The following is a 24523-nucleotide window of genomic DNA, read 5'->3' on the forward strand; positions in this document are numbered from 1 at the left end:
TATTATCCTCTCGCTTTTGTTTAGTTCGCTCGATATCTTTGAAGTCCACTGCCAGGACTTGAATAAACATTTTATTATATTAACATGAATAAAATGTAATACTAAGTACAGTAGTTACATTGAATTAGTGTAAAACAAACACAGTCTCATTAAATACCACATGGCTTAAACCATAAAGGCGAAATCAATGTACTTTATCTGTAAAATGTGACCGTGGTTACATTGAATTCCCCGGGACATAAAGCAACGTTTACCTCCATCCGAACCTGTCTATCCTTTTCTTTCACTTAATCCACCCGAGGCTGTCGCATTTTATCCGCCGTATATCACGTTCATAAGAGCGAACTAAGCTCCTAAAACGAGTGTTTATTGCTGGTCCTTTGAGTCGGACTCTAGTGAATTTCTGAGAAAGAACACGCCAGTAAATTGGGCCTTTTGTCTTCCTACTAAGAGCGGTCATATATCCAGTTGAGGATGGTCCAGGTGCGTGGCTAATGGTCTTATCTCGGCTTCTCCACGAGTGTGGCTCAAACAAAGGTAAGCTTTTGAGATTTATCACATTTGTAGCGGTGCGATGCTCAATTTTTCATCGGAATGTTTCCAGCACGGATTGTACAAGGTATGGTTTTGTGTGTTTACTTTATATATATTTTATATAAAGAATTAAGAGATCTTAGCTGTTACAAACAGATATGACATTATTAAACAAGAAAGTCAAGCTTTGAATTATATTTTTGTGTGATAAATTTATTTTACAGAATAACTTGAAGTAATAAATGTACACATATTGAAGTGATTCCATGTAACAGATGTTTTTGCTTTTCTTTAGTATCGGAGCAAGGGCCGCACGAGAAGCGACTGTTGAATGCGCTGTTGGCCTCCTACAACACCCTGGAGCGGCCTGTTGCCAACGAGAGCGAACCTCTCGAGGTGCGCTTCGGCCTCACGCTGCAACAGATCATTGACGTGGTAAGATATCATTTATACCTAATACTGACATCTCATCATAGTATAACTTTAAATTGAACTAATACGTGATAATTAATGTGATTTCTATCATAGAAATAATTGTGTTTTATTCATAATCCTCGAAGATGGCAAATGTTAATGTATTGTCCACTTTCACGTACATGTAATCGTCTGCACATGTACTATATGAATTAATTGAACGTATGTTTGTATAACTTGCTATTTCATGATGATTATATTTTTATTTCTTGTTGAAATAAAAAAAATTGTATAGGTTATTTGATATTTTTTACTACATTTAAATTGGGTTAAAAAGACGTAAGATAGAACGTAGAACTTTTTAAAGTTTTGAATACAAGAACACTACTACGCACACTATATTTCACAATTTCTTTTTATTTCAATGTCTTCAAGACTGCAAATAAAATGAATTAATCCAAAAGCCTTCAGTCCATAATAATCCATTTCTACTTTCTGTAAGTGCTTCTTAAAAGATAAAAGGGGGAAATAGTCACACAACGAAGTGCAGAAGCTAGAAACATTTTTCTTTTGTTTTGATGTCTCAAAGAATTTTATTTCCTTTGGTACCAAAGATTAAGTATACACTTTTTTCTGACTCTGATTACGTAAAAAATGTTTGAAATATCGTCCTTAAAGCTATATTTTTAAGAAGAAATTCAACTCGTACCTATCATAAGTCAGTAGTGACTATGATAGGCTCCGAGCCCCTCAGTGGGGGGACACGTATAGTGAGCTGATGATGAGTTTACTTTGAAATAAATAATCCAATATTTACGTAAACGTTTTTATATGCTTTAAATATATATAATAAATAGTCTATAATGTAGTAAATAATATAATAAATAGAAATTCCAATAAACATCCAAATTAATTGTACCTAATTTCCACTATAGTTAATAGGGGACTGTCGAAGTTGGTATGTCCGATTAGTGCTTTTGTTTATATTCCGTTGTATGTGTTAGGTTGAATGTACACACGGATATTGTTAAATTTATTAACGGACCCAAAAGCGCCCTGGGTACAATTGTGATAACAAATTATGTTGCCTCCAAGTCATAATATTCAAAGATAATGTTACCCTGGACTATAACATGTTTGGTTTATTTAATACCAAATACAAACTGGTTTTATATATTCTAAAAGTTATCAAGAGTATGTATTTTTAAATTCCAGATAGCCAAGTAAAATAATTTTGCTTAGTATTCGGATAAAAGTTTAACAGTGGTTGACGCTAGCAACAACAATATCTGTTACACGAATGGGCCGCACAGAAGACACGCGTTTAATGGAAACTATTCCGCGTTTCTTGTGATGAGCGTGAGTTTTTCTCCTTTTTCCCTATCTACCTTTTCATATACCGAAAAGATGAGAAGTGGATGTGGATTTGACGGAGCAGGCACACAAAGAAGATAGTCCCCTTCGCATGATACTTCCTCGATTAAAGGCAAGCAACGCATCTGCTAATAATGATGTCTATGGGCAGCGGTCGGCTTGCTATTTCGAAGAATCTAGGTCGCACGCTCGTTCGCAACCTTATGTTATAATAACACATAACCACAATAATTTCCCTTATATTTGTAGAAATAAAGTACTAAGTATTGTTCTAAGGATAAGTGCACTAGAGGGCGTTAGTTCCTAAGAAATGTTTCTATATTCATGTTAGGTGTATTATACGAATAACCACATCCACTACAAATAAGTGGGCTTACAATGGCTTTAGTTCTCTTGTAATAAAACTTGCCAAGTGCCCAAACTCAAAGTGTAGTTTATTTTGTGTAGAGATTAATGATCGTAAGATCTCTTCCTGTTTTCTTAACAGTGCAACTTGATAGAAGTACTTAGATTAGTTTTACAAATGTTGTAGCGAGAAAACATCACTTGATAGCGACTTTACGTTTGCTTTAGTTTTGATTAGCGCAAATATGCTTTTAAATGAAAACATTATTAAGAAAAAGGAAAATCTTTGAAGTAATTCTACTTAAAAATAATCTTAACTAAAAATAAACTTAAATATAAAATGTCCGTTTATAGAGTGTTTAAGAATCGAAGTAATGATATGTTCTGGGCATTTTTAATGTAAAGATAAAAGACTTTTGAATTTTTGGTTGATTTCTATTTACGCAGAACGCAATTATATTAAAGATAAATTTTGTTTCATCATCATCAGCACACTTTACATTCCCACTGAGGGGCTCAGAGACTACGCTAAGTTAGGTGTAACTTCACACACATTTTTGAATTTTTCGCAAATATGTGCAGGTTGCGTCACGATGTTTTCCTGCATCGTAAGAATGTCAGATAAATGTACATCTGTAAATTGAAAATCGAAAAACACATTGGTACATGGTGGGTTTCGAACCCAGGACATGCAGATCAAGTGCTTAACCTCTGAGTCACCGACGCATTTTTGTTTGAAGATTTGAAATTCAATTCGAATTCTACATTTCTATCGATTTTATTTCACATCAGTTAAGTTATGTATTGTCTTCAACATATTGCTATTCTGTGTATATAAATTGTATGACAACAATGTATTATGTACAAAGTATAAATATAACAAGCCTTTTAACACAATAATGCGAAAGATGCGAAAGTTTGTTTTTATTCAAGTGTTTCGACAGTAAATATTTACTATAACAAATGGAAGTACACTTTAAAAAATGCGTAACATAAAAATACAACATATGTTTAATCAGGATGCAAAACATAAGTTATCGTTGAATGGAAATGTAAGAAATGTTAGTTTAGTAAGTCAAAAGAGAAAGGCGTTGAAATTGAACTGGCTTTCTAAGAATCGAGTTAACGAAGCGCTCTTGTAGCCCTGATCTGCGGAACAAAACGGAAGTTATACGCGAACGGGATAAGGTTCCGTTGGAAAATGGAACAAAGTAAGTCGACAGCGGTCGTGCCGCGGGCACAACGCTTTCAAAGCGCTCCCAGCTTTCGCATCTTTTAGCAATATTTTCAGTGTCATTGACAACAAAGAAATATTATAACTTTATTTTGTCACTGTAAATATATGTATTTTAAGATATAAATAAGTCTTTGGAACATCCAAAACACTGTATAAATTTACATTTTAAACTCAAGATAGTAATACATTTTGTATTATTTAGGATTAGGGCATAGAATTCATAATTTTGGAGTTTGCGATGCGATTTAATATCATAGATTTTTAAAACACTCTCAAAAAAATCTTGATAAATGAATGAATTTTAACCACGACTTAGTAAATTTCACAATACTTTCAATATTCAATCATAGTGTTAAATAATGTACTCACAGAAATATATTATCTGTTGGCACATAACGCTGGCGTTATGTTGGTAACACCGCAATTTAAAAATAATTGTTCACAATGTGAAAGTTGATAGAGTCCCTTGATATCTGGTTAGCGATGACAAGTCTCAGCGAGGATGGAAACTACGTTAATTAGCCAAATGGAATGCTTTATCTTTTTTCATATAACATTTTGCGCTCATAGTAAATAAAAGAGGTTTTCACGAAACATTCTACCTCGCACAGCCGCGTTGTGGAATACTCTGTCCTCGGCGGTATTTCTAAACAGTTACGACTTAGGGACCTTCAAGAAAAGAGCGTATACCTTCCTTAAAGGCCGGCAACGCATCTGTGATTCCTCTGGCGTTGTGGATGTCCATGGGCGTCGGATCAAATAACTTTAGGCGGTCCGTTGCTCGTTTCCCCCTTCTCCTATAAAAAAAAGTTAGCAATGCGTATTTTTGATAGTTTATGTTATTAAGTGCTGATAAAAACACCGAAACAATTAATATAACTCACATCAATAAATTAAATAAATTGTTTTGAGCTATTTAATAATTTTACATACATTTTCTAAAATGTATGTATGATGGAATATCTAACGTCTTTTTAACTTAAAATGTAGTAGACATGGAATTGTCATAATTTATTCAATAAGCTTACGTGAAAGTTTAGTCGAAACGGATTGGATTATAGCTACGAGCTTCTTGGTACATCGGAATCATTCACTAAACTATTTCAGTTTTAAATTTGTTTAAATATATTTAACTATGGTTAAAATTTCCGTTAAGCAAAATATCGCTGTAGCAAATTATCTATTTAATTCCCTCTCCTCTATGTTCAATGGAATGTTAGTCGTCTTATCCGTAATAGTTGGGGTTATTATAATTGAAACGTTCTCTTGTCACAACAAAATAACAATATATTTTGGTGGTACTAACAGAGTCTTTTCAATTATTTGTTAAAGCTTTAACAATTATAATGGTTTTTAATTTTTTTTTTCGTTAATATCATATGGATCGTTAGGCATAAGTTAAATGCAAATGTCATTCAAAATTTTAAATAGTCCAACTCAAGTTGTTAGAAATTTTAATGCAAAGTTTTCTACATTAAGGTAGAAAAAATTCAAATGGCGATGGACTTAATTAATCAATAGTATAAATTGATTTACGTAAATTCATTGTATCTTTTTCATTTCTTTTGCCGCGTGTTGCATTTAACAAAATAAGGATGAGAAAAACCAAATCTTGACCACAAACGTCTGGCTTAACTTGGTAAGTGGTAGGAGCCGGGCCCGGCGCCTTCGCCGCCCCGCCCTTGCGAACCCCGACCGGTAAAACGATATTCGATTTTATCAATATTTCTTTTCATACAAAATTTTCTGATTTCTATTCACGCTAAAAGCACAGTATGCACTGAATTATGTAAATAATTGCTTTTGCGTTTTTAAAGCACGGATCGAGGATATGATAGTGTTTGGGTGTAGGCAGGAGGCGGGCGCGGCTCGGGGCGCCTTCGCGGCACTCTGTCGCATGGAGTCGGTGTTACTCGTTACCTTGTTGTTACGTCGTTTCGCCTACCAGCATTAGAGGGCGAGCGGCGGGCGGCTCGCGAGGCGAGGCGGTGCGCATGAGGCACTCGCGCGCCGCCCGCCGCTGCCCGACCTGTGTGTGCGGCGTGAGGATCACTGCTGACTAGAACATTGTACTGACTGCGCCCTTTCTCTCTGTTTATGTTGACATCGTCTAACCAAATAGGACGAGAAGAATCAACTACTTATAACCAATATATGGCTGTCATTGGTAAGTGTGATTAAACAAAGCAAACTAAATTAACTCAATAAAATTTCTATCTTTTTCTTTCTTTTTTACTTTTTCCTTTTGATTTCTTCTTTTAGTTTCTTTGACTTGTTCTTTTGATTCTTCTATGCGTTGACTCTGTCCTTAATTTCTTCTGCTATCTATCTATGAAAATTGCATTGCATTGTGGAGTACGCGGCAGATTTGTTGTGTTACTGTTGACAGTTTCTTAGAAGTTTTGCGATCCTTGTAATGATGACCTCCAGCCATGCAGTAGACTAGTGAGTAGACCCTGTCATGCAACCCATCATACTAACTTTTCATAATTTAGTCAATCTTATTTCGTATATTCAGTAACCAGCATTCATATTATAATATTATTAAAATAAGTTGAAATTTTATTTTTCAAGTTCCGGATAGAAAACAACGAACTGTGTAGTGTGGTAAATTATTTAAAAAATAAAATTAACCTCCACTAAAATAAGTGTTTGACACTATCAAATCCCAGGGAGACTATAGAAAAAATTATTTCTTATTTTGGAATGTTTCAAGGCATTTGATATAATAGTTTCCGTGATAAAACTGCCGTGTAAGCCGCAATGCATTAACAATATGTACTAATGGTTGACCTCAATATATTAATTATAAAAATATCATAAGTTAAAATCTAAAACAAAATGTTGCCAGCATTTCTATGCTTATTTAAATAAATAATAAAAAAAATATATAAAAAAAGATAAATGACGGGTTATTTAGGTTCGAAGATTGTGTCAATTGAAAGTAACATATTGGTTGAAAGATGTTTGTCGATTTGTCAAAATTGATTTTGCACATATTTGATAAGTTATTGATATATTGATTGTGCACAGACCGGATATTTGCTGACATTTTTTTTTAATTTTATTTGGCTACAGAATGTAGTATTTTAAGATGCATGGCCGTGGAATGAAATTATTTTTAAAAACGAAAATTAAAAACATTTTAAAATTTACACCAAGTTAATTTGATCATTTGACAGACAAATCGAATTTTGTACGTGCAATAATAAGTTTTATTTTAATTTCTAAAATAAATGAAACATTTTTATTTACTGAGTTAATTAGAGTTTTTTTTTTAATTTGAGGTTATTAAAGTTAGTTTGATATTTTTTATTAAAATATAAATAAAAACAATGCTTCAATAACATACTTTTACTGTTATAAATAATTTAATATGCCATACTATTTTTTATATGCATTAAAATGTTGTTCTAATTTTAAAAGTATTTTTTTTTGTCACTGAACACTAGAGGTATGTTAGGAAGCTAATTAAATGAAATTTAATTTAGCATTTACCAAAATGGCAGCTTAGTATATGAACAAGAGTTGTAGTGATCGTAAATTACCCTGGTTATGTTCGAGGAAAAAATCTTGGAAAGCGGTCAAAATGAACTTCCATTGATCCTTTAGAGATAAGAGTCCTATGCTTTTGTAATGTGGTGTTTGTGACCTTTTTAGTTAGAAAAATTGCATGTTTAGTATGGATATGTTAGTATTTTCTGTGTGTGTGACTTCGTGTATACAGACTATATGCGTTAACAATAACATGGGACCGCTGTGGAATGCATTACGTCTCATCTCCCAGCGAACGTTAGTATATAGTGAAACTTCATCTTACTGAGGTCTCATGTTATAGTGGGCGAGTAGTATAATCTATGTGCTTTTGTTTGTTATAAAATATTATGTTGTTTATCAGCTTTATCTATCTGTTCATTTGCTAATTAAATTTGTTGATATTAGTAAAAATAAATTGATGTTTTTAAATTTATAATTTTGTATTAAATCATCAACAAATTTAAAAATATCATTTCATTTTATGAGTAATCATTTTGGTTTTTAATCTGTGTATTCTTAGTTGTTATTTAGTTTACATTTGGTTTATAAATATAAAATGTTTATTATTATAGTTCATAGTTTATAAATTTCTTAACTACGACAAGATTATTTTTGCTTAAGTTAAGACATTATATAGTACTTACCTATAAAATGTAAACTTGTACGTACTGGACGGGCTACGTATTACAAATTCTATGTTACCGTTAAATTGAATTTTAACGAAATGAAAACACCAACTAGTCTTATTCATATGTCACCATTAGCTTCAGCAGTTCATAAATTTACTAGACATAGTAAATAAACAACAAAGTGTGAATTAAAAACAATCCTACTTATAATATTAAATGAACCATAGCTTTTCATTAATAAACCTCCTTTTTAAAATGTTCCTTTTTAAAACTGTCTCGTTTAACTTAACCAAACTAAACAAAGAAACCTAATTTAAAATATCAGTTAACCAGTTGATTACTCGATACTTAATGATAAAATTAACTAAAGATTACTACTAACTAAGAACGGTTGATAATATATCTAGTGAGATTACAAGTTGGCGAAGTTTACAAGCAGTCGGTGACAACACACAGCCCAGATATTGCTGTCAAGTTGTTAAAACAAACTTTTGTAATATGAGTGGAGGGTACAAAGTTTGTAGGGCTAAGTGAGTTTTGTTACGTCGCTATCTAAATAGCAGCCTTATTGTTAGTAGGTAGCTTTGAGTTGTATTGCCCGTTCGGTGTGTACAGTTCGGAAACAATTTTGAAACTTAACAGTACTCGTTTAAAGTTAGTTTTTGTTTGGTATCTCTTGTTCAATATATATTCAATCATGTTCCAATTTCAACAACATTAGATGACTTTGTAAAGCTTTTAAAAGACAACTTTTAGACATACGACATTCAAATATAAATACTTTATTAATCAGTGATTTCTTTGTTCATTTTAATCAGTTTTGTTGTGTATTTTAAATTAAAAAATTACATTTCTTTATACCTATTATAAAGTTGTAAATTATTTAACATTTATCATTGCTTTAAGGCTTCAAAATTGTTTTCATAAGCTTAATCTTTTTCAATTATCGAACGCCGGCGATATTGTGAACAAAATTCGTACTGATCTCCAATTACATTTCCAATAAAGCATGGATATACGTTCATACGAACGATGCTGATACAGAAGCATCAATTTACAACGAATTGCGTTTACATTCGCTTTTTTAATTGCTTTCCAAACACAGATGATATAAGAAAAATGACATTTAATATTTTTAACATTAAAGATGTTACAAAAATATGTTTTAAACAATGTTGATCTTATATTACTTGTGTCTAGATCATGAAATATAACGTAAAATATACTTGAGTTTGTCTAATAATGGATTAAAACGTCAGGAATGGAATGACTACAACTTGAGATGGAATGACAGCGAGTACGGAGGTGTCAAGGATCTGCGCATCACACCGAACAAGCTTTGGAAACCTGACGTTTTGATGTACAACAGGTAAGACTTACCAAGTAAGGAGCGGGATTTAAATATTTTTTTTTTCAGAAATGAATATTTATGACGACAGATGACGTTAAAATCGATCACAAATAAAGTAACATAACATTTTATTTTTTTAGGAAAATTAATTTAATATACAAGTCTGAAAAAGAAGTGTTCTTAAGACTATATTAAAATTTTCATTCAAAATCTATTTTCGTAGGTATCAGATTTAAATTTAGATTTTACGAATATAAAAATATCTAATATAGTACTAAAAGAAAAAAAATATTTTTTAAAAAGAGTTACGTACATAGAACCCATCGAACTATATTCATTCGTCTATCATTTCACATAATCATTGTTAATAATAAAAAAATTCTCCGTAAATAAATCTACAAGTATCCTTTAGTAAGAAAATCTGTACAACTCGTATTTCAAACAGCCTTAGCTTCCGAGATTTTCCATTCGACATTTTCCTGGATTCAAGAGCACATCCCCAAATTGGCAACCCTGTTTCAACAGGATAAACACGTGGCGTACAAAACACAAACAAGCCTATTTTATTTTTCAAACCTTTAAGCCGAGGTTAAAGAACAAAACTAAAGTCTTTTTATGTACGATTTAAAAACGCATAGAATGAATGCAATGGATTAAGCGAGTAGTGGTGAGTGTGTTTTTACAAAAAAATAACTTTAAATTGGTCATATGTTGGTATTTTTCAGAGGCCTCACACTGCGGTGTATTCAGCGGAAATGTTTATTGCTAAGTCGTAGTTGAAACTAAAGTTGCTCCATTTAATAGATGTTTTTGTACGTGTAAAGGATTTTTTTATAAAAAGGGTTAGTTATATAAGGTATCTTTTATGTTGTTATTTAATGAAGTGGAAACAAAACGATTTGATTTAAAATTTACCATTCTACTTACGTTATTAATTTTTTATATTCTTATCTTAGTTTGTACAATTTAAATGTTAATAAAAACTCCTCAAGTATTGTAATTAATTTAATTAACATAAAATACAAAGAAATAAACCTTTTATATCGCATTTGAAGTAAAGCTGAGTTTATTACTCGGCAAATATTGAGCAAATGGGTGCACAGTTTACGCGCTGATTATATCGAGTTTATCGCGGCAATTTATTCGCGACAGTCAGTTTTATTGTGCCCCCAATGCCCCCAGTGCCACTCGTGCCCCCGTGCCCCCGCTCGTAATGTATCGCAAACTCATTTGCTGATAGCGTAGCTATGAAAACTTTCCGCTTAAAGATCTCATTAAAAAGTAATAGCAAAGTAATGGAATAATTTTATAGGCTTAAGCCATTGAAGCCTAAGTAATCGTTCAACGAATAAACGTTCAAATTTAACAGTGATAGACCAATGAAATGCCACGACCATTTAGAAGATAAGCATGAATTACACGTTTCATCTGATGAGTTTGCGTGCCGGAGACCTAATTTTAGCCTTCTTGCCCCTTCCCATCCTTTTCCCTGCAGCTGCGTTGGGGAATCGTTTGTCCTTGGCGGTATTTCCAAACCGTTACGACTTAGGGTCCTTCAAGAAGCGAGCGTATCACCATTTCAAAGGCCGGCAACGCATCTGCGATACCTCTGGTATTGCAGATGTCCATGGGCATTGATGAACATCTTGGTGTTCCCGCTGCTCGTTTGCCCCCTTCTCTTATAAAAAATGGAATGGATGCAAAAATGAGGTACATTACGCAGAGAAAGGGACGCATCGGAAGGGGAAATTTTCTGTGTGTCCCATCCTTTGTCGATTGAAGGTAGGCAAAGCATCTGAAAATGGGCATGGGAAACAGTTACGGCACTATTTTGTCGAATTCATGTGGCCGTTTTATTATTTTCCACCTTTTAATATAAAAATAATCTAAACTGGGAAAAGATTTTTGGTAGTAACTATATAAAAACCAGCTGAAAAAATGTGATTTGATAACGTATACATGTAAAATTAGAATCAACAGTATTAGGAAAACCGTTATCGTCATGTTTGCATTTTATAAACAGCTTCACATGGCTAAGAAGCTTGTTTGATAAGTGTCGTTGACATAATCACGATGTGGTAGGAACATAATGTGTTTATCGAAGCATACCTGGCCGCCTGCCAGACTTACTGTGTCCTAGACGTCCTAGATGTAGCTGCAAAGTTACGATGTTTCAGTTGCAAGCTTCATTTAGTATGAGTCATTGTAAGTTGAATATTATCTTCAGTATATTAGTTATACTCATTGAAGTGATCGGATAAGGTAAATTTGGTACGCTGGTATTGAGAAAAAAATTCTGTTACAAGTAATGAACGATATTTAAATACTAAGGAAGTCTAATATAGGAAAGAATGGAATAGAAAATTTGAGATACGAAATACAAATCGATTTTCGTAATTTCTGTATTCATACTTTCATGACCCTTTTATGAAAAATTATTTAGTAGAGACCGATAGGGCCTGGGCCTAGTACAAATATTTGTAACACTCGCCTTCGTGTCTTCGTTGTCAATTATGTCGAAATTAGTTTAAAATTTTTGGTGTACTTTACGCTCGATACAATTTTTATTCGTGCATATCCTCGTTTGACTATAGGTTCAATATATTTGTCAGTCAGATCAGGTTAGAATTTTATGTTCGTTGGTCGAGAACTTGCCGATAGTGTTATATAATTCAAGGAGGAAAGATTGATGACTTCTGTAACATCGAATGTTTTACCTCACATTACTTGAGATGGGAAGATTTTATTAGTTTTTCGTACACAAAAAACATTGTGGCCTTGAACGTAGTTTAATAATAATGTGAAACGAGAAGCTGCAGGTGTTTATTGCCGAAACGTCTATACAAAATAATACATATTGTTATTTTAGTTTTTTTTAAATAACATATTTTTGTATATATGTGTTGTTAGTGTACATAACTTGTTAATTCCAAACACTTTAATGCTTCTATTTACGGAATATTAGTTATTCCTGACTGACAGCGAGTAATGTTGCCTAAAGCGTGACGCCTCATCGCCAACGCCAATGTCGGCGCTGATGAATTTAATTAGCTCCAGTCCATTAGCGCTGGGAGCCGTCAACAAGTCACTGTTCGATACACCTACAGATTACTACAACTGTATATGATAGTCAATTTAAATGTACTACAAAGAATTTTTATGAGAAATGATGAAATTGACAGCAGAATAAAGGTATTTGTTGAGTTGTGATATAAGAAATGACGTAAATGGTATAGTTCGTTTCATAGAATAGTTGCTATTTAACCTTATTACAGAGCTGTTCGACTAGTACATATAGAAGCAACTTAGGTGGATTTTGATAACGATGGGCACACATAATAAGTAGCTATTTGTAGAAATGCTTACTAACAAGACGAGAAGTAGTTTCTATCGTTGAGCAACTTTACCATACTCTATATGAACTAACCCTCTCAATTACTAGGAACATATCGTACAGAAAATATGAAATAAAACAAAAAACCGAGAGATCTCATGAACATTTTCAATTTAAATATTACCGTTTTATTACTGAGATCATATTTTAAGTGGCGGGCAATAACATAGCGCCTGAGCGGCCGCTGGACGTGAGCCAATTTTCCCGCTATCTTTTAAGAACACGAAAAGTGAATTATCGCTGATTTGTGAACGTGTTGTGTAAAGTTGGGGACGTGAAATATTGCCTTGTTTGTGCTCTACAACATTTGGCTTGCACGTAGGTATAATAGACAAAAACATAGCGTAATGCACATGTTAAAACTTTTTTATATTTGTACACCAAAGCAACATTAGTATCCTTCTTAGTTTTTTGCTCACGGAAACTAACAATCTCAATTAGTACTGGTACATTTTCATTTTCTATAAAAACTAAAGTTTCTAAGCAAGTGAAGAGAAGAGGATCAGAAATCTATTTATTAGATTATTGTAATTTCTACAAAGTAACAATCAAGACATTTCGAGCCAAAGACGAGACAAAATCTGTGATAACACTAATGTCAATTTAAATACGGGTACTTGAGTCTCATCAAGATATTATAGCAAATGACAAGAGTGCCATATACATCTATTACTAAAGTTCAGAGATAACGTAGACTAGTGGCTATCTACTAACTCTTAGCGGTTTACAAGGATTATATAAACAGAGTTGTATTATAAATTGTATTTTAATTAACTCGTATATAATAATTTGGTTTATATCACGAATTTTCTACAGTCTTTTAACTCTTTACTAGTAAATCATTCTAGTCTTTAACTACATTCTTGTGAATTGCAACTAACTTTGCAAAATATAATTTTGTGTTCACAAAATTAACTTATTCATATCAAGTAATAAAGAATCAAATTTATTTATCCCACAAAAATTAATAAGTTAAACTCAATCCTATTGTGTTGTTAAATTTCAATGATAAAATATGAGAAGTGAAATACAATTTAAAAACGGGCAACACCACAATTGATTATTGATTAAATTTGTCACATCGCGGCCATATTTTTCGGTTCGATGTAACACATGGCCGGTCGTAATGCGGGTTTGTTGGCGGCCGGCCAACAGACTTACACGTATTCCATTCATGAATACAACATTCAACACGAGAAAGTATGGACACTTCTTGTGAATTTGCGGCGATTTCTTTTCGCCCCTTTTCAATTGTTAATGCCCGGACATTGTCACTGTTTTATGCGTTCGGGATTTCCTTGGTGTTAAAAAATTTGTTTCGAAATCCCTGTGGTTTGGATTACTGGTAAAGTTTTTTTAATTGGTTTGGAATACTTCGTTTTCCTCGATGTCAAATTAGTTAATGTAAATTATTTTAACTAGTTTTTTCAAAGATTTCTTGTACCGAAATTGAACAACTAATAAATATTTACCCAAAATAATGGCGCAACAGAAATAATTACTTAGTTGTCTACTGGCGAAGTTATCCTGTACATACGATTTGGATATAAAAGACGATAGAAACCATAAGCCTAAACTCGTGTAAAGGGAATTTACGGACTAGTGAATGTTGTGATCTGTACACAATGCAATCTGGATACCAGTTCTTCTTAAACGGAGTTCGCAGATAAATACCAACTAAATGTTGTGTAAATGTTCTTGTATTTTCAGTTTACAGACCACAGAGGGCGCTACTGTCGACGAAGAATTTCAAGACTTTTTGTACCAACTATTAACAGCCGCAAACATTTGCTATGTTTTCAGTGTTTGTTTTTGACTTGTCTACATTTGAGGCGATGTTATTCGTTAATTTTTTTTAATTTATAAACTAAGTAAAATAATAAATAACAAGAATAATTTATAAATAAAAAATAAACGTTTAATACATTTTTTGTTTTAGTTTTAGATTTAAAGAGCACTTGCTTTAATATTTTTAATGCATGCTTATATTCTGTATATGTATATATTTTTTATTTTAAAACGTTATAATAACAAGTACTAAAAATATCTTTATTTTATTTTAAATGTGACAACACAGTAGGGGAGAAAAATTTCTATAAATAATGTCCTACTTGTGTTGCCATATAATAATAGCAAAAGATAAACCTACATGGTACGCTTGCCGCTGATTTGAATTACCACAATCATCGTTTCGCTTTTCAGATGTCAATGTTTAAAAACAAAAATAATTTATTGTTTTTTTTTTAAATTAAAAGAAAAACAATATGATCACATTTGTAAAAGCGAAGGGATGATATCTTTGGTTTTCGATGGTAAATAAACTAAATTTTGTTGTTTATATTTTAAATCTAACATTTACCATTGATTTCACAAAATAAACAGTCCCTGATAAAACCTGAACAGTACTAAAATAATTTAAAAAATGTGCTTCAGTATTTTTTTCTGCTTAAATCAGTTAATAAAAAGTTCTTAATACTTAAAAGAATAAAAATTCATTACATTCTAATACATAAGCAAAATATATTATTTTTACTCATAATCTTTTATTGAAGAATTCATTAATTTTGTGTTAATATTTTCATAAAATAAATATAAAATTAAATATATTGTAAAAATGCATCCATTTGCTTTTATCATTGTTAAATTAATTTAAATTAAAAAGATTACGAGATGACTTCGACTGAATTAAATTCCTTATTGATTAAAGAAAGCTTTCAGAGTTTTATTTACCAATTTTATGGGACTTTGTGCGGATTTACTTAATTCATTCGTAGGGCGGGCGCTAATTCTTTTTAGAACACTCTAAGCCTAAAGCTTTCTGGGGAAAGTTTAATTAAATTCAATGAATACAATCCGATAAACTGTTTTAGATTCGATTGTTGAAAACAACGAAATGAAATGTACTTATTTTAACCAATAACTTTTGTGTTGAGTAAAATTTCATAACTTATCAGAGTCTGTAACTTGTTAATTCTGGAAAGGCAGTTTGACTTATCAATTATTTAGAAGCAACTTTCATGCCTTGAAGTTATAATTAATTATAACTATAATTTTGTCTGATTCGATCAATATTTTGAATATTAATGAGTCATATTATCGGTCAACTTGTTGTAATATGATGCTAGATAAGAGTTTTCTTATTGGTATAGTGCTGACGAGGGTTTTGACGGGACATACCAGACGAACGTGGTGGTCAGAAGCAACGGCAGTTGCCTGTACGTGCCTCCGGGCATTTTCAAGAGCACATGCAAGATAGACATCACTTGGTTCCCCTTCGACGACCAGCATTGTGACATGAAGTTTGGTAGTTGGACCTATGACGGCAATCAGGTATAGCCTCTTGGTCAGATTCCACACTATCTCTCTAATTTCTCATCTAACTGCTTCACTCAGAGTAACTTACAAAGACCCTTAGTGTAGATTTATATTGTTAAATCTATGCTAAGTTGCGCCTAAGGGACGGACTCTATGTGTGGCAGTAAGAATCTTTACCAAGACGCTTCATAAATATAAAATTAATAATCGAATTAAATTACTAGATGGTAAATTTCAAATATAATTTATGTCTTAAAATCTTATTCTCTTTAGCAACAATTTTAATTAAATTTCTATTAATCCGCAAATCTGACAGCCATCTGGCGTTTCATTAAATACTTGAACTTAAGAGATTTTATAATATTCAAAATAAAAAATTTCTTGAGCAAACATTTTTGTTACTTACTGTTCCTAGTAGCAATGGTATCTTTTTCAAGTTTTAATCTTTTTTTGATGATATGGGTATTTAAACTAACAAATAAGCAACTATATAAAACGGCATTAAGTTTGGTCGCCCACAGTAACTTTTATAGCGACGCATACGCTTCGCGGGTACGTGACATTATCGATATAAATTTAATACATCGCTGCATCTGATCATTGCTAAATCATTGGGAAGAAGAAAGTTTGTAGAGACAAGCACAACATTCTACATTGTAATACTAATTATAGCATACAATGGTACATAGTTTCTATATCGCATTCGTTTTGTATCGCGTCTGTTTCGCTCTAGAAGTCGCTATGGACGACCGCCTTAATGAAAAGTTAGGGACAAGGGAACCATGTGAGAAAACTGAAGGATACAAGTATCCTCAAAGTTTTGTATGTACTATTTTGCATGGTGCATCAAAATTCTATCTATACTTTAGCACTATTTACTAAAGTATACTATAATATGTTGACTGCCATACGGATACGCTTCAAAATTTCATAACCTAATATTTTAAAACTACTTTTTTATTTAATGAATAAATTTAATTAAAGCTTTATATGATAATGTAAAGTCTGTGCGAATAAAACATGTAATTATTACCGCTATTAAAATTAAATTGAATCGAATCATATTTACTTTGTATAATTTATAACATTTCGTGAAGGCTTTACAAGTGTTTTCTTCCTCTTTTTTTTAAGTGGGAATTCTGATTTGATTGTTTTCGTTTTATTTATAAAATTAGCAAAAGGCATAACAGTGTACGTTTTTATTTCGTATCAAAATATTTTAGTGTTTGATAACATAAATGTATAATTTATTGGTTTGAAATACAGAAATTGTATTGAAGCGTATTTTATAAACTCCTCGATAATATTTTAAGAGCTGCCACCAAAAGTAAGTATTCGCATGATTTTAGAAAATTAGTAATAAGACAATAATAAAATTTTGTTTGCATCATATTTTCACATGTAACAATGTTGTAAAATTATCTTATCACTGGGAAATGAAAAATACACCAAAATTTCCTTACATATTATAATAATTTGGTTCCGGCGTATTTTCCGTATGGTGTCAAAAATATTGGTTTAAAATTGTGCATGCCGTCTTTACATAATCTGCACTATTTATGTTTCTCACATTTCCCCAACGCTTATCCGGATTACCCTACCGAAGTATTGAATGCACGATTTTTTTTACTAAAACATTTGTTATCAAATTCCGTTGCATAATCTTAGCGCTTTATAAATTTTGATCACACATTTTATTTTATTTCAACACTAATTATGTTTAATCTGACAGTTGGACCTGGTGCTTAAAGATGAATCTGGTGGTGACTTATCAGATTTTATAACGAATGGAGAATGGTATTTAATAGGCAAGTATATTCTAGCATTATTTACTTCGACAGTATATTTACCAAGACTTTAGGAGTGATAACATCGTTGTTAACATCTCTTTCTTCTATAACAATTGTGCAGGGATGCCTGGAAAGAAGAATACAATAACATACGCGTGTTGCCCGGAACCTTACGTCGATGTCACCTTCACCATTATGATACGCCGGAGAACATTGTACTATTTCTTCAACTTAATAGTTCCGTGCGTACTAATTTCATCAATGGCGCTTCTCGGCTTCACTCTACCACCGGATTCCGGAGAGAAATTAACACTCGGTCAGTTGTTTTTACTTATATCTTCTATCGTGCACCTTCATCTGTATCTCTTAGTGTATAGGATCCTTTTATATTCACACATTATTTTTTCGTTTTTTTTTTGTTATAATTTCTATATTTGCAATGTTAAAAATGTTGTGTTAACAATAATCGTGGTGAATCGATTTGACTGAAAATTGGTGGGCAGGCAGCTTAGAACCAGGAAACGGACATAGGATAACTTTTACCCCGTTTTCTATTTTTTATTCCGCGCGGACGGAGTCGCGGGTAAAAGCTGGAATTTAATATTTATTAAAAATAGAAATTGATTCAACATACACGCCCACTCGGTATAAACTTTTTAATATGAATAGCGAGAGCTTTTGATATTTTCATGCTAAATCGAAGCTATTTCTCCTGGAAGTCACTCTTTAATGGAAATGTGCTTTAGAATTTCAAATGGCGTATCTGACGCTCACATAAATAAAACTAGGGCTTGAGTTATGCGAAGAGGAAATGTAAGAGGTAGATACTGTTTTAGGAGAATTTGTTTTTTTTTTTACAAAAATAGGATCATAATTATTATTATCTGAACCTTCATCTATTTTCCTGTGTATCATATCAAATTGCCTACTTTTTCTGTTACATTTAACTAGGAACCAAGAAAATGTTCAGTATATATGTGAAGAAAACAATGTCAATTATACATTATGGAGCTTTCGTTCTAAATACTTTTACATCGATGATTTTTGATGGGGTTTTTCTTTTGTTTTATTTCTTATTTTATTCATCACTAATTCATTTGGATTTATGATTTTGTTTGTGCCGACAGGTGTTACGATTTTGTTATCGTTAACAGTTTTTCTCAACCTGGTAGCTGAAAAGATGCCTACAACATCGGATGCCATTCCCCTTATAGGTATTTTATAAGTAACCAGCAAGAAATATGCACGTGGCAACTTTAGTTCCTTAGGATCCCACAAGGATGCGATCTTGGACCATTTTTGTTAATGTCTAATTTATTGAGTGTGGTTTTTATTGTGACTAAAAGGGTTTTTTGAGAAATACTTTTCAATTTTTGAAAAGCATCGTGCACTGCAAATCAAAAAGCTAGATTTTTTTTTCTAGAGTTTGTTTTCACTGTTCCCGTCTTTTTTAGTGCATACCTGTCCTCCCTAGAAATTTATAGAAAGCATCGGTAAGTGATTTTGGGCATAGATACATTTACATTAGAATTCATTCTTAGATGAAATCACAACATGTTGCGGTCCCGAAAAACAAAAGCCAGTTTACACGGAGAGTTGTGTTGGATAAAATGCGAAGCCGGGGATCATGAGCATCCAGTAGGGTTAACACTATGTTTGATTTCAGGAGTCACTATTCTACTGTCGCTGACGGTGTTCCTCAACTTGGTAGCCGAGACCCTGCCGCAGGTCTCCGACGCCATTCCCCTGTTAGGTACACTGCCCACACCTGACCATCGTCCGATCCCACTTTATCCAATTTGTTTTCTGTTTTATCACTTCATTTTTTTGTCACCTTTGTTTATTTTAATTCTATCTGATGATTTTGTTGTTATTAAATTCATTATTTTAAAACATTACAAGGAGTAAATTAAGTATATTAACAACTCTTTGAACTAAATAATTTAATTAAATATTAAAACACCTAAAAATAACACATAACTTACACTATCTTTGTGCTTTTAGTGACTCTTTATTCTAAGTATTGCCATAACACTTTCTTCCTGTATATTTGTTTTAACATCTGGTTCACATTAACACTGGAATCGATATCGTGTTTCTCTTATACGAGATCTACGTATATCTCTCTCTTATAATATATAGCTGAGAACATTCGCGTCCATTAACGATTTCGTAATAACATAAATATGCTGATTTAAAAGTAAAAGTAATTATTTCCAATATAACAAAAGTATAAATATGAAGCATGGCATGAATTTCAAATATTCGGATTCCGTAATGCTTGACAATATTTATGGAATCGCAAAGGTAAGTCCTTGAATTTTACAGCACTTTTAATGTTTCACGATAATTTTCTTCTACTTCTTCAAACACCATAGGACACGGAATCGATTCCATGGTGCAAAATATGTGTTATTTTTAATTTGAGTGTTTATGCTTTTTTATCTATTTCTTAGCCTTATTTATTGTTAATCTATCGCGAGATGTCCTAGATACTTGGAGGGTGGGTGGTGTAACATTAAAATCGTTTCTAAAATTTATTTTATTATGCATAAATAATGTAATCAATAACTACGATTCATTAAAATCTATAAAAATAGTGGTTGCATGGTTACTATGTTTTGTTTTGTTTATGTTTTCTCTTGAGCCCCAGTTACCAACTCAGCACACAAACAGGAAACGTCTTTGTCCAGAGTCATGCGGACGAAAAATTAGTTCTAAAGGTTATACGATTAATTAGAACACTTTGTTTTTCATAGAATTTCATATTGATGTTTGCAGGTGTAACTATTCTCCTGTCGCAAACTGTTTTCTCTCTATTGGTGGGACACGTTATCACTAAGACCTCAGAGGCGATCCCCCTAATAGGTGAGAAACACGCGTTAACAGCAAAAATGTCTAGAACTAAACAAATATCAATAAATAATTGTGAATAACCTGTTCTAAAGCAAACAGAGTGAATGGTTAGCGAGGGATATTATTTATGTCCGAAAATGTTATTAGTAAAAAATATTAAAGTAAACAATATTCCTCTCGCCATTTATTAAAACTTATTTAAAATGAAATATTAAATAGAATGTAATTATCGCTTGATTGATTTAAAATCAAATGACAGCATAGATTTTTTTTTCAAATTTTGAAATGCAAATTCGTCTTGGAAATCCCTGTGCTTCGACATTTCTTCATGCTCTGTCGACACATGACATAGACGTATTGCACTCTAAGCGCTATTAAATTGCTCTGAATTCTAAATCTTTTGGAAATACTTTTGATTACAATTTAATAATATACTTGTAATGTGTTAAAATAAATTATTTCTTTTCTGCCTTCAGCCAGCTCTGTCCCTCCAAACTTACAACTGTACCACTATTTAATTTCTTCATTAATTTATCCAGTGCGCTCTTTTTATAAATTTCTAATATTAAATTTGTGACTACTGACGTCAATGAGCATGTTAAATAGATTGAAATAAAACAACAAACTAAATATTTACTAAACGCACAACTCTCCTAGTTTGAAATTTGTTAATATAACGCTATCTACGACTGGTTTCGCTTGTAGTTGTCTAAAAGGATGTGTTAAAGTTAAACAGCGATTATAATCATCAAAGTGGATGCGGGTAGGGAGGGTCCAGTCTCCAAGTATCTCGCGAACATCGGCTCTAGCTACTTTGCCTGGTCTGTCTATAACCCTATAACATTTCAGTGCAAACTCTAACTTTACATCAACTTTGTCAAAGGAACGATCTGCTGATAATGAAAATAGCAAATTAGTAAATAATTATACTAATAACGTTCCTTTGTCAATTGAATAAAAATCTTATACAACTGCATATTTTCTGAATTCATTCTTTAATTCATAATTAGTATTTTGAGGTTCTTTCAAGTTGTATGAGGTTTTTAATAGAGAATTATTTTTTGAATGTTTCATTTATTAATTTAATTAATTTACTTATCCTAAAAACATTAATACGATGATTATATTTTGACATGTTCATGTGCCTTCAATTTTTTTATACTTATTGCAAAAAAATATTATATAAAATAAAAATAATATATATATATTTTTAATTTAGTCAATTTATAGTCATAGTATGTGTGTATTTAAAATATAATAATGGCATATATAAATTGAAATGCATGAATGCTTTTGATGTTTTAAAGTAGTGTGTTAAAATGTTATTAAAATCCAAATTAAACAAAATGTACCTAATTTTCTCCTTATTGAATTAACTTTTCAATTTAATAATTTTTGATACTTGATATTGAATCATATCATGATTAATTTAAAATACTTACACTATTGTGTTTGACTATTGAGGTATTTTAGTTTTTAGCCGTTGTTTTATTGATGATAAGTTCAGTAGGACATTTGTACAGCAAAATGTTTGTGATGCGCAGGAACATACTTCAATTGCATCATGTTTATGGTGGCTTCATCTGTGGTACTGACAGTGGTCGTACTGAATTACCATCATAGGACAGCGGATATACACGAGATGCCTCAATGGGTAAGAAATATTAAAATACAGTAGTGTTTCATTTTAACATTTCAATAGCCCAGAATAAACAAGTACAAAAAACATTTATGTTAACCTAACAATGGAATTATTAGGAGTTATATTTTTTTCAAATAGGGATCGATGGGGACTTCAGGATTTCCATATTTGTATTCCGAACAAAGTTGTAGCTTCACCATTTAGTTTCGCTTATTTTGACTGCTTATTCCAGATTTTTTTTGCTATAAATTTAAGCTTACACAATCCGACAGATAAAGACTGTATTCCTGCAATGGTTGCCGTGGATTTTGAGGATGTCGAGGCCGGGTAAGAAGATAACCCGGAAGACGATAATGATGACGAACAGGATGAGGGAGCTGGAGCTGAAGGAGAGGTCTTCCAAGTCGCTGTTGGCGAATGTTCTGGACATCGACGACGACTTTAGACACGCGCCGCCGCCTCCCAACAGCACTGCGTCCACGGGAAACTTGGGGCCAGGGTAAAATAAAACCACCTCATTTTGTTACCCAGTGCATTTGTTGTACTTTGGGTTAGGTAAAGTGTTGTGCACTGTGGGCCTAGCACGAATAATTGTGACGATCGCTATCAAATCCTCATCAACAAAATTTGTACAAACATTTTTGTGGCGTCGCTATAGGCCGTAGAGTAAACCAAAAATCTCATACTAATTTTGACATAATTGAGGCTGACGATACGAAGGCGCTTGTCGCAAATATTCGTGCTAAGCCCTCCGAATTTGTAATCTAATCGTGGCGAGCTGACGATGATGAGGTTAAGTAAAATTAGGTCGCAATCTTCCTACAAACATTGTATTGATTTAATAAAACATATTCTTTGTTGTAATTAAATTCAAATCAGACGACGCTATTTGTATTGTTTGCGTTGTGAAAAATAAACAGTTTAAGTATTATAATTCTTAAAACTAGCTTCAGAACAGTGATCGGATATTTTAGCGGTAGCTTAGTATTTATAAAATAATCCGACAAAATATTGTCTTTATCTATAACTAAAGTAGAATACTTTTTTTAATATAATAAATTTCAAAACATGTACGCAACAAACGCTAGATAAAGCACTCTCGATGAACAAAGAGAAATAAAGTTAGCAAAGTTAAAATCGATACAACTAGCAACTGGCTTTGTTAATCCAGGTGTTCAATATTCCGCACGGACTTCCGACGGTCGTTCGTGCGTCCCTCCACCATGGAAGACGTGGGCGGGCTGGGCAGCCACCACCGCGAGCTGCACCTCATCCTTAGGGAGCTGCAGTTCATCACCGCAAGGATGAAGAAAGCTGATGAAGAAGCTGAACTTATTAGTGATTGGAAATTTGCCGCGATGGTTGTTGATAGGTAATTTATATTGAATCTTAATTATACGTCGTTGAATGATTACATATAAAATTGGATTTTTGAACTACGAACTATATTAGTTTCGTGAGAAACAAAAGTAGGGGACAGACAGCTTATAAGAACTTTATGATGGAATTACGTATATCCGAAATACCTTGGACAAGATGCACTACTTCGAAATACATGTTTCAACATTTCATTTTATTAATACACATATTTGTCCCCAGGTTTTGCTTGTTTGTGTTTACTCTGTTCACAATCATCGCGACAGTCGCCGTGCTGCTATCTGCGCCACATATTATAGTGCAGTGAAGCAAACCGGTCAAACTCAAATACGAGAGAACTAATTTTACTGTAATTATAATTGTTTATTTATATACTATTATCTTATAACGTGGTTCAAACGCACACGTCATCATTAACTCTGTCTAAATATAGATATAAGTGAATTGTAATCTTTAACATAGTTTAAGTCCAACATAATTATTGAAAAACAAATGTGATGTTGACTAGAAAGATGTTAAACAGATTCAATGTTGACATTTATAATTTGTTATTGAATATAATTATAATAATAATTGATACGATTAAATGTGTAATTAAAATTTCGTTAAAGTGCATTACTGGAAGATAATTACTTAGTGGGTATGTTTATTTGGATTGAATTTTTAAAGGAACGAGGCTGTCAAATACTGAACAGAAACTGAGTTAACTATATATATATATATATATA

The 24523-nt window shown here is 32.4% G+C and overlaps 1 protein-coding gene across 4 annotated transcripts in view; it reads left to right on the forward strand.

Annotated features, from left to right (window-relative positions):
- LOC106716065 (neuronal acetylcholine receptor subunit alpha-7) overlaps positions 1-24259 on the forward strand; it is a 74745-nt gene extending 50486 nt beyond the window's left edge. Inside the window, exons 2-13 of one of the 4 annotated variants that reach the window (XM_045682891.1) lie at positions 830-969; positions 5499-5543; positions 9330-9439; positions 15965-16145; positions 17863-17938; positions 18042-18236; positions 19048-19134; positions 19587-19673; positions 22321-22430; positions 22691-22917; positions 23590-23790; positions 24018-24259. In XM_045682891.1, coding sequence (XP_045538847.1) covers positions 830-969; positions 5499-5543; positions 9330-9439; positions 15965-16145; positions 17863-17938; positions 18042-18236; positions 19048-19134; positions 19587-19673; positions 22321-22430; positions 22691-22917; positions 23590-23790; positions 24018-24102 — 1544 coding nt within the window. In that variant the 3' untranslated portion in view covers positions 24103-24259. Of the gene's footprint in view, positions 1-829; positions 970-5498; positions 5544-6026; positions 6072-9329; positions 9440-15964; positions 16146-17862; positions 17939-18041; positions 18237-19047; positions 19135-19586; positions 19674-22320; positions 22431-22690; positions 22918-23589; positions 23791-24017 lie in introns of all 4 variants that reach the window. The other 3 variants (XM_045682883.1, XM_045682880.1, XM_045682887.1) reach the window with 3 other exon arrangements.
- Positions 24260-24523: the final 264 nt, after the last annotated feature.

Source organism: Papilio machaon, chromosome 2 (assembly GCF_912999745.1).
Source record: "Papilio machaon chromosome 2, ilPapMach1.1, whole genome shotgun sequence".
NCBI lineage: Eukaryota > Metazoa > Arthropoda > Insecta > Lepidoptera > Papilionidae > Papilio > Papilio machaon.